Raw genomic sequence first — 13,558 nt, 5'->3', positions numbered from 1 at the left:
AAAAATGTGAAAGGGAATAAATACATAATTCATTAAGACACACACATCTGCATTTGTGCATCTGTATGTACAAAGGATATTGTGTGAGTATATACAGAGTAAATACACTAAATACATACACCTATACTGTATATATGATTTATACTCTTATAATGTTTTTTTAATTAAATTCATCTCCTCAACCCTACTACCTTGGGTGCCATGTCTGAGAATTTGGCAAAAACACAATACTGAACTGAAAACAGTAATTTTAGAGCTTTAGAAAAAGAAGTACAAAAGATAACACAGCAGAGTTGATAGAGAGTTGGCCTCAGATTTGTGATAACTCTGGTTCAGGTATTCCTTCTGAGACATATTAGTCCTATTGCCCTGGTCAGTCATGTGACTCTTCTCAATGTCTAGGTAAACTCTCTAAACTTACACAACTACACAGCAGTCACCCAACTGTATTAAGGGGTTTTCTAATAGGGACTTCTCTATAGTGATAAAATCACACATCTGATCCAAAAAATTAAAAATAAATGATAATGGAGGAATAGGCCATTAAGCATTTGTTAAATATATTCTATGATTTGGACTAAATATGCATAATTCTTCCTTATACTTCCTGCCCAATAGGGGTTAAAAAAAATGATGGTGAAGATGCACCTTTTGGCTTGATGTCTAATGTTTACAAAGATGCAGTAATTTACAAAATCCCAGAGTTGGAAGGAACCTCAGAATCAATCTAGTTCAATCCATAACTGAACAAGAATCCTCCCATTTTTGCCTCTTTAATAACTACAATGAGGGGGTAACCATTACTTCCAAATTGCACTTTTAAAAAATTTTCATTCTTAGGAAGTTCCCTTTACATCAAGGTTTAAATTGTCTCTTTGCAATCTCCACTAATCATACCTACTTCTGCTCCCTGGGGAAAATGAGAACAAATCTAACAGGTCCTCATCCCATCTGACAACCCTTCAAATGCTTAAGGGCACCTATAATCTCTCTCTGCAAAAATTATTGTTCATATGTCCATCAGCATATAAGAAATGCACACCATCAGAATTACTCCTTAAAGACCTATGGAAAGTCATGCTTAAATACGATTAACGTATTATATTGCGTTGGAAAGATAACACAATGTCTATGTAGTTCATTAGCATTTTTCTGATTAGATTCTCATCTACTGGAAGAATACAAGATCCTAAAAGAATGAAACAAGTATATTTTATTACAGGTGACATCAGCTTCTACAGAATGGGGTATAGGTGAGGAAGAATGAGTTTAGATGGTGTTCTGAGCAGCCGAGGCAATCATGAGGGCACCTGTGCAAGAAGAACAAAGCACACCAATGTAAGAAGTGGAAGGGTACCTTAACTTTTCCATCTTGATTTTTCTCAGCTCTCACCCTGGTACCCTTGCACATAGCTTTGAGAACATTAGAGACGAAGTTGGATGAAATAGGAATTGAATATGGTTCTCAATAGGCAATTATCTGCTTCATAATACTGGTCCTCAGTCCTCATTTTGCAAGTGAGGAAGTAGGTCTATAAAAATTTTTTCTAACACAAACTACCAAGCTACTGTGGCAATATATTTTATATATTATATAGCAATAATATGTATGCACATACACGCACATGCAATTTTAACTTCAATTAAGTTGATAAAATTAATAATTATGAAGCTTTTTGCAGATGTGGTGAAAAGGTCCCAATTTTAGAAACTAATGGCCAGTTGCAATGTTAATTTATCTTTTTAGATACTGTCCTATTCCTCTAAATGATACAATTCAATGAAGTAAACATTAAGGGACCAATATATTCAAGAAAGTATGCTGAACTAGGGATTCTAAAACAAAGACTAGGTCCTTGCCCTCAAGAAACTTATAATCTAGTAAACAGAAAGGGTAAACACAAGCTAAGAGGCTAGAAAGAGTCTAAAATCTCCTTATTGGGAAGTACCCATGCTGAAGAAATAATAGTGCCTTGGGAAAAATTTGAAGACAGATATTATCTCTGACTAGGGTACAGAAAAATTCATGGAAAAAGTAACACCTGAGCTGATTTTTGAATGATGAGGATTCCAATAAGTATTAAGGGTTTGAAGGAATATTTTGAAAGCATACTAGAGAGGGAAAATTCATTTTCATCATTCATCTTAACTTGATTCACAAAAATATGTCAAAGGGAACAATTCTTCCCCTTCAACATCTATATATGGCATAAAATCCCATCAAAGTAGAAGGCACAGACTTAGCTAGAGCTTGAATATCCTTAAAAAAATATGGTTAGGGGAACATTTCACTGAATGTAGTTGCTGTGCAAAGTTTACCTAAGGGTTTATTGTTTAGATGTTTATTCAAAAACATTAATTTGAATATTAAATTCCATGTGCAAAGAATTGAGAGAAAGGAAGAAGCAAATGTAGAAATTGCTATGTAGAAATGTGACCACAGTGGATATCTATCCACTAAGTCTCTGTACATATATTCTAATATTTCACTAGTCTACCGTGTCTTGAACATGACATTATGAAGGAATTTACAATGCTAATGTTTTACAGCTTTCATCTGTGTCTGTCCTTGCTTCAGATTTCCGGTCTTCTACACAGAAGAAGCCCACTTGGAATCCGAGAAAATGTCTAGAGACTTCCTTCAAAAAACTCATGTTCCTACTAAATACTTTTTTTTAAACAGATGTAAATTTGAGGGGGGATGTCTAACACCATAAGCCATTTGGGATTATTCAGCCTCTAAAGGATGAACATACTTGCCATCTGAATGGCAGGGAAGCTGAGAGTTTAAACTCAAAACCAAGTTTTTCTGTAATTTTAGTCCTGAATCATCTTCTCTGTAAATTATTTTCTTCTATTAAGTTTGCAAGAGTTTTATGATAAATATTCACTCATATAAAGCAAATGACCTCATCCCTAGCTAGATATAATATATATTCAAATACTTTTGGCAGATACCCAAGAATTGATTGACACCCATCTTAACAGGGCTGGATTTAATTAATATGTCTACCAATTCCCAAATGAATCTCAGGAAACCAAAAATCTATTTAATACAGAAAGTAATGACATACTGTGTGTGGTCAGGAGAGAATCTCTAATGACAAGAATAGATTTTAGAATTAAAGAAAATATAAAAATGATTTTTTAAAAAAGGAAAACAAAATAAGAGTGCCCATACCTTATCCTAGATTGTTAAGATGAGGCATGTTTTAAAAATTAAGATATTTTTATAGGAGGAAATCATGTCCAGACTATTAAGTCATTACTCAAAGGGTCTGTTAATTTTCCCTACAAGATGCAAAGTCTATTCTTAAATGATGAACAGTACCGTTATTCACTTCAACAATTATGTCTTTATTTTTGTGGCAATCTGCCATCCTGAATGTCAAATCCACAAGGTGATTCTTTAATAATTGAGCTTTAGATATCCTCGAAAGACAATAAAAACAGCTATAGATGATCAAGAGAGATTACTTCCACCAGAACAAAGAAGGTTGAGGGAGATCAGAGACATCTGTTTTATGCATTCAAAATATTCATAAAATCATAACAACAATGAAAAGGAAAATGACTCCTGCTTTCTAGCGGAATAATAAAAATAGCCACCAAACACTCTGTGTGTACTACAAATGCTATATCTCATAGCTAGAGAATCTTGAAAGTAATCTTTAACAGCAAGAAGGGATAAAAAACATCCTGAAAGTATTTTAGCAAGAGGGAAAAATAGCATAAAACATATGATATTATAGACTAGAAAACTTGCAATGTTAAAAAATATCTTGTAAAGTCAAGGTGATTCATAGTGCCATGAAAAGGGTACTCTTTGGAGTCAAAGAACCTGGGTTTAAATCATTATTCTGCTATTATGACTTTATGTATGGTCCTTAAATCATTTGGGCTTCAATTTCATTATGAAGGAATTGAAATAGATGATCTTTGCTGTGCTTTCCAGCTTTAAGTCAATGATTCTACTCCAAATTCAAGAGATATGCTAAGCTCTGAAGTATTACTAAACACATAGCCTTTGTTTTCTCTTTCATTTTCTCCATCCCTTGTTCTTCCTTTTCTTTGTTTTAACTTTAAAAAGCATAAATCTATAGTTCCCAAATTGTGCACCATGCCCATGGTGAACTCCCAGAAGCATCACAGTATATTTTAAATTTTCAAGGGAAACACAGCAACACTCAAACTGGATGAAAGTAGTTCACAATTTCAACATTAAATCTTGCTAGAAATTCCTATCAGCGACATTCTCAAATGTCTGAGATACACTTTTATGTTTACTTGTCCTTTTGGTTACTCCGATAACTTCTCAAACTTCCTCATGTGCAACAACATATCTATGTAGTTGCTATGATAAAAAGTATCATGTGAAAATCAAGGAGAAAGAGGAAGCAAAGATGGAGGTGTCCAATTTGATTTCAAGGATCGAGAAAAGTACAATTCCCAATATTACAAAATCCCTTTAACAAGTAATTGTGTTATCAAGAATGAAATAAAAATGTTTTTTCTTATAATCTATTGGTATTATTTTTAATGGCTCTTAAGTTGTTAAGACATAAATACTTAAGTTATTTGGGACTAACTGCTTAACAAATTGAAGTGTTAGGTATTTCTTTTGGCCTAGGGGTGTTATGAAAAAATTACTGAGACATTAAAGGCATTATAAACTGAGAAAATTTGGAAACTGGCATAACTGAATGGAGAATGTCAAGATACAACACACTATAAGTCATTTTTAATAAAAATCTGTAAAAACGCAAAAGAGATTGGATTAATCATTTTTTAAAAAAAGAAGAAAAATGAAAATTATTTAGATGATGATGTGCATTTAAACAAGAAATTATCTCAGGAAACTATTATACATGACGAATAAGCCCAGGATTTAATGAGATGAGGCATGTGTTTAAGATCTCTCCAGTTATTGTTTTTGAGGAGCAAGAAAGAAACAGGTACTGGTCTGTCAATATAGAATATTAAGTTGTAGAAAGGTTGTATGATTCAAACTTGATCTCTCCAAAGACTACTACTGTCCTTTATAATAAAGAGAATTCTTTGTGAAGAAACCCTTGCTGCCAATGGAGAATGTCAAAATGTTCTAAAACTTTTGTTGTCAGAGTTTTACCTGGGACACTGAGAGGTTAAGGGATAAGGCTAGGATCACACATCCAATATGTTTTAAGTGAACTTGAATCCAGACTTTCCTGACTAAGCTCAGCTCTCTGTCCATTATGCCCAGCTGCCTCAGTGTCAGGTAAAATGACCAAAGATCTGAAATGTTTTTTTCATCTTCTGATAGTTTTGATTCAATAATTTTTCAAAAATTCCAATAGTGTCTGCTCTGACTACCCTGTCACCTCTGGTTTGACTTTGCACAATATACTGTTTATTTTCTGGGATGAAGATTGGACCAATCCCTAGAAAGATTCCTTCCCTGAGGTTCAATTAATTGGTTTTTAATCACCCAGCTAGGTTAGGCCCCTTCCTACTCTCTAGAGGCCAGGAATTTGACAATGGTTGACTTTGAGAGTAAAGTAGAACAGTATGAATTTGAAGCAGGAACAAAGGGAAATTGTTAGCTGTTGAACTGGGAAATGAGTTTATTATAGAGAAGTTTTAGGAAGATTATTCTGGCAGTGATGGATGGGAGGGACAGAGGCTGGCAGCAAAGAAATCAATAGAGATTATTACAGATAGGAGAAGACAGGTATCTATATTTTAGATGGTAACTAATGAAGGGAAGGAACCCAATTCTTATGTGGCTATGTGGCCCTTACAACATCTGCTATTTTCCTTTTTTTGGTAGCTTTGCCATTTTGATGAGTGTGAGGTAGAACCTTGGAGTTGCTTTCATTTATATTTCTCTTATTCTTAGTGATTTGGAGCATTTTTCATTATAGGGCTATAGATAACTTGGGTTTCTTCCTTTGAGAATGACTGGTTCATATCCTGATATCATTTGTCAATTGGGGAATTTTTTATTCTTATAAATACAAAAGTTCCTTACATATCTTGGAAATAAGTCCTTTATCAGAGAAACTTGCTATAAAGGTTTTTCCCCCCAGTTATGTTTTCCTTCTAATCTTACTTGTTTTGTATTTGTTTGTGCAAACCACTGCATTTTTAAGTTCCATAATCCTCTTAGTATTTACAGTACAGACAGTATGTGGGGGTGGAGGTAGAATCAGAGTAACTTGGGACAGAGGAAGTCTATAATTTTTTTTTTTCCCAAAGTGTCCATTTTTTCTCTAATCAGGAAGGCATAGGGCCGGGAATCAAAGGACAAATAAGTATTCAACAGACATTTTTTATTTCTGATTTCAGGTCATAGTGGAATGGATTACCAGGAAAGGATAGAGACATTCTGGCATCACTGGCTTTAATGACTTAAACAGTCATTAATTAGAGACCTAGGACTAAAACATCATCAACAGAAGGAGTAAAGGTTATAAAACTTAGAAGTAAGCTCACTCAGAGATGTCTGTAGCTTTCAATCAACCAACTCAAGTCTTATTATTGAGGACTAACTAAAATATTTAGAATGTTTTTTGTAAAAAATACAAGATGGAAAAGACAGCAGAGATAACACAATGGAGTGTTTTCCAACTGATTCGTGGATCTCAAATTTTTATCATCCCACAAATCATTTATTTTTTAAAACTCCATACTTCCTAAAACCCATGAGCTTTCCCAGTAGAGAGTGCTTGGAATAAGGAAGACCAAATATGAACCCTGCCTCATACACTTCTGCATATGACCCTGCAGAAGTCACTTAATCTATCTAGTTCTCAGTTTCCTCATATGCAAGATGGGCATAACAGCACCTAACTCAGTCTTGTGAGGAACACCTTAAAAAAACAAAAAACAAAACTATACAGTGTTGCAAAAGTTTTAGTGTAGTTGTAAGCTGTAGTAGCCTGAAGTACACAGAGACTTTTGGAATAGTCTATGTAAATGCTAGCTACAATTATTGTTAAAAACAAAATAAAAACTTGACTCCCCTTTTCCCAAACAACTGAATGCCACCCACTGAGGCAAAGGACAAGATAGGGAATTTATATATTGGCAACCTCTATACTTTGTTATGGAAAGTATTTTTCTAGACCTATTTATGAAAGAGAAAATGAGGCTAAAAGTAATAAAATTATAAATTAGGAACCAAAACTGTTGTGCAGGAATTCAGAGTTCTATGTTCTTTTCATTATAATAAGCTGAGGTAGAAGCTTCTACATGGTCACTATGAGAATTTTAATTTGAATCTATGTCCTTGGGAAATTGCACTATTCACTATTCTCTGGAACCAAGCAGTTGGGCACTGACTCAGGGAAGCCAACAAGGAAGAGAGGTAAAGACTCTCTAAATTCTCAAATTAAAAAAAAAAAGAGTGCAGCCCCAATAAAGATCATCATTACCAAGGTAAATCAAACAGAAATAGCCACCTACTCTGAAAAAAAACAAAAACAAAAAACCAAACAAACAAACAAACAAACAAAAACAACCCTACTTTAGTACTAAAAATCACAAAGCCATATTGTTATTTCTTTTAAAATAAGAATAAAATATTGGTCTGGAGTATCAAGAAGTTAGCAATATTTAAATTATGTTTTTAGTTGTTATTGTTTTAACTACACTTGGGATTTCATTGGTAGAGGGAACTCTAGCGAGGAAACACCCACTGGTCAAGCAAGTCACCTACTTGGCAATTTATTCTTCAAGAGTTGCCCTGAGCATTGAAAGTTTATTTTTTCTTTTCAAAACTATTTTAAAAATTGTAAACTTAATTCTTATAAGCATTTCAATGTGCAAAAAAGAAGTTGAACATTTACATAATTTACTATTGGTTGACATACATGTGAAAATGTAGAAAGGGAATTATATATACCCTCTAGTAGAGTTTTAAACTGCACTAAGACTTTTGGGACAATCACACATACCACATACATTCGTTTGATTTAACAAGGGATTAATAAAACCACTATATGTGCTCCATTCTGCATCTTAAAAGTTTTTTGTACAAGACAGAACAAGAAAGAAAATATGAGAAAATATTACCCACTAACCTACTCTATATCTTTCAGTATTTTCCTCTTGGGGGTGTTCCATCCCTTCTAGGCCAACTTTCCTTGTAGAATTTTATTCCATTAGATCCTACCTATCCTTTCAAATCTGTTTTCCCAAAATTTAAGGTTTAACTGTGCTCAAATTTATTTTATTTTCTCACAAACTCCAGGAGCCTGCTAATGTTTTTGTCACTTGCACCATGGCAGCTAGTTTCTAACTATTATAGAGAATCTGATCCACAGCAGAATTTCCCATATAGGCTTCCACTTTTTGAAGTAGGAAATTATCATTTAGAGGAGCCAAAGAGCTATTAGAAATTCTTCTTCTTGGCAGAGAGATCTTCAGCAGATGTCTAGATAACTGAAGCTTCCCATCACTACTATATCAAAGCACTGAAAGTTTAAGTGATTGGCTCAGGCTGGAGCTCCCAGACATTGTATCAAAGGAAGAACTCAAAGTCATGTATTTAGACCACTTAGGTCAGGTGCTCCTGGGCCACAATGCCTCAAAAGTTTGTTTTTAGATTAGAAATTTGAGTTGGAAATTTTTTTAAAAACAGATAATACTCGCCTCTACTTTTCAAGGATGTTATTGTAGAAGGGCATTAAAAGACATAGAATAGGAACATCTCTATTTTTAAACATGAGGCCAAGAATTGATGGAGGACATTTTGAAAACAGGAAGTACAATGTTAAATGCTATTTGGTAAATTACTTTCATCAGCAGCAATATTCCCTTCTGATCAGATAAACTTGTAATGATGGTCAATTCCTGTTTTACCCTGAATTTAAGCTAATTTTCTTCACTCAATTATCACTGGAAAGTAACATAACAAGTAAATACTTAGGAATCAAATTATACGATGCTAGATTTATAAAAGAGTAAAATGTATTTCAGAAGGGACAGCATTAGAGTAAGGATATGAGGCCATCCGCTCCTTGATTTCACGGATGAGGAACAGAGGTAATTGATATAATAATAACAATGACACCAACAACAATAACAATGGTAGTAGTAAAAATAATAACTAGAATTTAACCTTTAAGGGCTGCAGAGTTTTACAACACATCATCTGAGCTTTACAACAACACTGTGGGGTAGATGCTTTTATTATCTCAAATTTAAAGATGAGGAAACTAAGGTAGATAGAACTTCAGTGACCAACCCACAGTCACATAGCAGCAAGTATCTGAGTCCAGATTTGGACTTGATTGTTCCTACTCCATGGCCAGGTTCTACTGCATCACCTGCTTTGTTCAGGAGCTCTTGTTTCAATATAAAGGAAAGTTACTCCTCTAGCCTCTAGCTTTTTTTTTTCTTTGCTAATATACACTCTCCTTGTATTTGTCACTTGAGTTTTCCCTGCTTCCCCTTGAGTGTAAAGAAAGACAAATGCTACATTTCACTGCTCTCTACAAAGTGGCCCATTGCAAAAAAGGCTGTGAATCTGCAACAGAATTGGTTTTGACTGAGTCACTTTGAGATTCTCACACAAAGATTTTTCAGAGACTTGGGACTAAGTTCAGATGTTCACCCTTACAACTAATGCAAGTGGCTGAAGTGGGGTTTGAATTGGCATCTTTCTGATTATATGTCCAGTATTGTATTCATTTTGCCATGTTCCTTACCTTACAATTAGAAGAATAAATAAATGTATAAAGATCACTACTTAGCTAAGCCAGAAAACAAAAACAAAAAGAACCATAAGATATCTGGATAAAAGGGGAACCTGGAGAAGCATGTATAATATATGTATGTAGCATCTAGTCTTAATCCCTAGGCAGAAGAAAACAGCTGGGGTGGTAGACACTAGTCCTGTCTGAGGAAGGAACTGGAGGGGGAAGCTAACACAATGAAAGACAAAGGAGACCACAGTACACAAAGAGCCTGTTGGCATCTGCCACTAAAACAAAAGAAAACTGATTTAGTAATCTGGGGTAAAAACAAATGTTAGTTTTCTTTGTTCCCTTCAGCTCTTGAGCTATTGGTAGATGATGGCTTCATTTGATTAGCATTCACAAATCAGAAATAATATCAACATCTCAATTGGAAGCAGATCACCCAGAGCAACAACTTGGAAACTAAACGAGCTGCAGTAATTAGCAACAAGGCATTTAAATAGGAAAAGGGTCATGTACAAGATTTTTTTTTTTAAACAGCTTTACCTCAGGATGGCGTCCAATTTCAATGTAGGTGCAAATTGGATGAAAAGCCCCTGTTCCACAGGCATACAAGTGAGTTTGGTTATAAGCCTTAAGCACCTTGATGAAATTAGCACATTCTTTCTGTAAGAAAAAAATAATAAAATAAAATAAAACACTGATTTTCGTTTGACTAAAGTATCCTCTAATGTGTCGGGTATACTAAAAGGAGAACAGATTTTTTTCATTTGAAGCCTTTTCACAACACTTCCAAGGCTTGTTTGTTATTCAGCAGCCCATGACTATTTTAACCCAAGGTCTAATTGTTCCGCATGCAAGGGTGCATAACTTCAAAATACACACTTCTTTCAACACAAAAAAAAAGATACTCCTCCAATTTCTAATCCTTTTTCTTTGCCAAGATGTTCCCTCCCTTGTCCAGGCTATTTAATTTTCTCCTTTTGAGTATAAGGAAAGTAGAGTACTATATATTTCATTTTCTATTCAAAGTTGCTCATTGCAAAGAGGTCACGAGTTTGAAATAGGACTGGCTTTGAATGGGTCACTCTGAGCAACTCACCTAAACATCCCTAGAGACCAGTGATTTTTTTTTTAAGTTCAAATATTCACACTATCAAAACTGATATTTTCAGTTACTTTAGTTTAAATTTACTCCTGGTTTATTTGAAAAGAAATGGAAGAAAATGATAATAGACAACCAAGAATCCCAATTGGCTTCTCCAGGAATTCTGGGGTGGATTAGGAACAAGAAATTTATCGGTCATTACTAATGAAAAAAATTAGTTTCCTATACTGAAAAAAGGTGGACATGGGAAACTTCTGATGACTATTCTCAAAGTTAAAAAAGTATCAAGAAAATCTAAATCTTGTATATAAATGAGAATAGGAATCTCTTAATTACTAGTAAGTAGAAACTTATATTTAACTGAGGTACATCTAAATGTACTGTATTAGGTAGTATGATTTTTAAAGACACAGCAATACTTCCCCCCACCCATCACCCTTCATGTGCCATCTCATTCTCAAAGAAGATAGTTTCACATTATGAATTTTACTGTTAGGCTCTTTTATATTATGAAGGTCTTTAAGGAAATGTCCCTAGAGGTGGTGGAAGGGATCAGGAGAGGGACAGGGAAGTTATTCAATCAGAACTTTTTAATATATACTGAAGTAAATTCCACAATAGAAAATGTTTTCCATCATACAAATAAAAATGCTTCCCTTAGTTGAAGAAACACTAGGGGGGTAACCCAAAATATTAAAACATGTTTTTATTGCTATAGTAATCCATAGCAAGAAAAAGGCAATTTCTTATATTTTAATAAGTAAATCTATATCTACATTATAAAAATCAACTACCATAACAACTTCAATAAGCTATTATGGTCCACTGGCTACATAATACAAATTTTAAAAATTAGTTACATGTAGTATACAATGTGTTATGAATTATGTTATTGAGCATATAACATGCATTTTAAAAGTTCTCCAACTGGGTATACATCTGTTGGGACCATAAAACCAAAAAAGTTTAGCTAAAGATTGTTTTATATTTTTTTTCCAGATAGTTTCCAACCAAAGTCAGTTTCTTTCTCTACACAAACAGAAGTAGGAAAAACAAATAGGTAAATATAATAAAGAAAAAAGATAAAAATCAGAATGCATTATAACTGAAATTGGCCAATAACATGGAAGAAAGGTTTTATCCTATTTTTACACTCAAAAAAGTCAGATATAAATACATTTTGATATTACATTCAGCCTGTTAAGTGAAAACCTCAGAGGTTGATGTGTCTTGGTTTTTCGCTATAAATTTCCATAAACATATATGTATTCTCTATTTCCACCTGAAACTTTTGGCCTTACAATTATTACCCCCATGAAATGAGAATCAGGCAGTTAAAAAACTAGAATAATTCACAAATTAATCTCAACTCAACTGGATCCCTACTGTTGTCTATGAGAATCTAATTTTTCTAGGGGCAACTACTGAGGCTGCCCTTTGAAAATCTGCTTCCAAAGATGAGTTAAATCTTTAAGTACAAAACTTCAGGACATAACAAATCCTTGATGCTTTTGAGAGTAACCAGGGAGAGGGTTAGTTTTGTTGTTTTTTTTTATTTGTTTCAAGATGGACTTTTAAATTCTTTTTTTTAATCTAGCCAGACTTAGGAAATGTTACATGGAACTCAAGAATTAAAATCTTAATTTTATAAGTTTCCCTTAAGAAACATTAATTTCATAGAATTGCCTTTGTTTCATTATAAAGAGACTAATCCCCATGCAAAATTCTTATATAGATAAAAATTTTTAGGGGTCCTTAATTTCTTTCTTCCCTATTTTGGTCCCCTTTGCTGTCCTACAAATTCCCTATGCTCATAACCTGGGGCAGGTTGGGAAAATCAGAATGTCTTATTAATGAAGAAAAAGCATATTCTATATATGCTAACACAAAGCATTTGGGGTGTTATTGTGCTCCTTTTCTAGTATTTTTAAAATTCAGACTAGGTTATTAAAGAGTTAGATGCAGATTATTATCACAAATAAATGAATAATTTATGGTAAAATCAGAGGCATCAGCAAAGGATATATACGTATAAATCGATATATCTATAGGGAAACATCCATGGTACCTCTCAAATTACACATGTAGGTAATTACTCACATTGTCTTATATAAAGACAAATTGAAATATCCATTTAATAGGTATTGGCTAAAATTTATATAATACCTATTATGTGCCAGGCATTGTGATAAGTACTTTGCAAACATCTGATTTTACCCTGGAAACAACCCTGGCACGTAGGTACAATTATTATAACACCCATTTTGCAGTTGAGGAAACAAAAGCAAAGGTTAAATAACTTGTCCAGGATCACACAACTAGTAAAGGGGACCAATTTTGAACTCAGATCTGCATGTCTCCAGGTCTAGCACTCAATCCACTATGGAGCAGCCAGGTAGGCACCCCATAATCACTAGTTACTACAAATTTACAAATTATATATTGCCTAAGGACTTAGTATGAAAGGCAGTTTGGTGTAATGAGTAGAGAGCCACTTTTATAGCCAGAAAGTCCTGGGTTCAAGTTCTGTTTCTAAAATAAACTAGTTGCATTACCCAAAGTTATTTAAGCTTGTAGGTTCTAGACAGCAGAAAAGATTCCAACCTGCAGTAATAGAGAGAGATTCCTCACCCCCAAGGTCCTCACTCTAATGAAATCACAGGCCCAGTTCCTATATACACATACACACATATGTAGTATTCTATGTACTCAGTATTATGTGAATGTGGGGCTAGGGGGGAGATATAAAAAAATAAATACCTTGTAA

General features: G+C 33.9%; 1 protein-coding gene across 17 annotated transcripts in view; it reads right to left on the bottom strand.

The window, feature by feature from the left end:
- LOC138176019 (semaphorin-3A) overlaps positions 1–13,558 on the bottom strand; it is a 665,616-nt gene that overhangs the window by 177,011 nt on the left and 475,047 nt on the right. For all 17 annotated transcript variants that reach the window (XM_069106728.1, XM_069106733.1, XM_069106729.1 and 14 more), the window contains one exon: positions 10,230–10,349. In XM_069106728.1, the coding sequence (XP_068962829.1) occupies positions 10,230–10,349 (120 nt within the window). The remainder of the gene's footprint in view (positions 1–10,229; positions 10,350–13,558) is intronic.

Source organism: Petaurus breviceps, unplaced genomic scaffold (genome assembly GCF_028583685.1).
Source record: "Petaurus breviceps papuanus isolate PSGF00001 unplaced genomic scaffold, PetGlider_PUasm1.0 80, whole genome shotgun sequence".
Lineage (NCBI taxonomy): Eukaryota > Metazoa > Chordata > Mammalia > Diprotodontia > Petauridae > Petaurus > Petaurus breviceps.
Note: the sequence above shows the minus strand (reverse complement) of the source record. Positions and strands in the feature narration are given on the sequence as shown.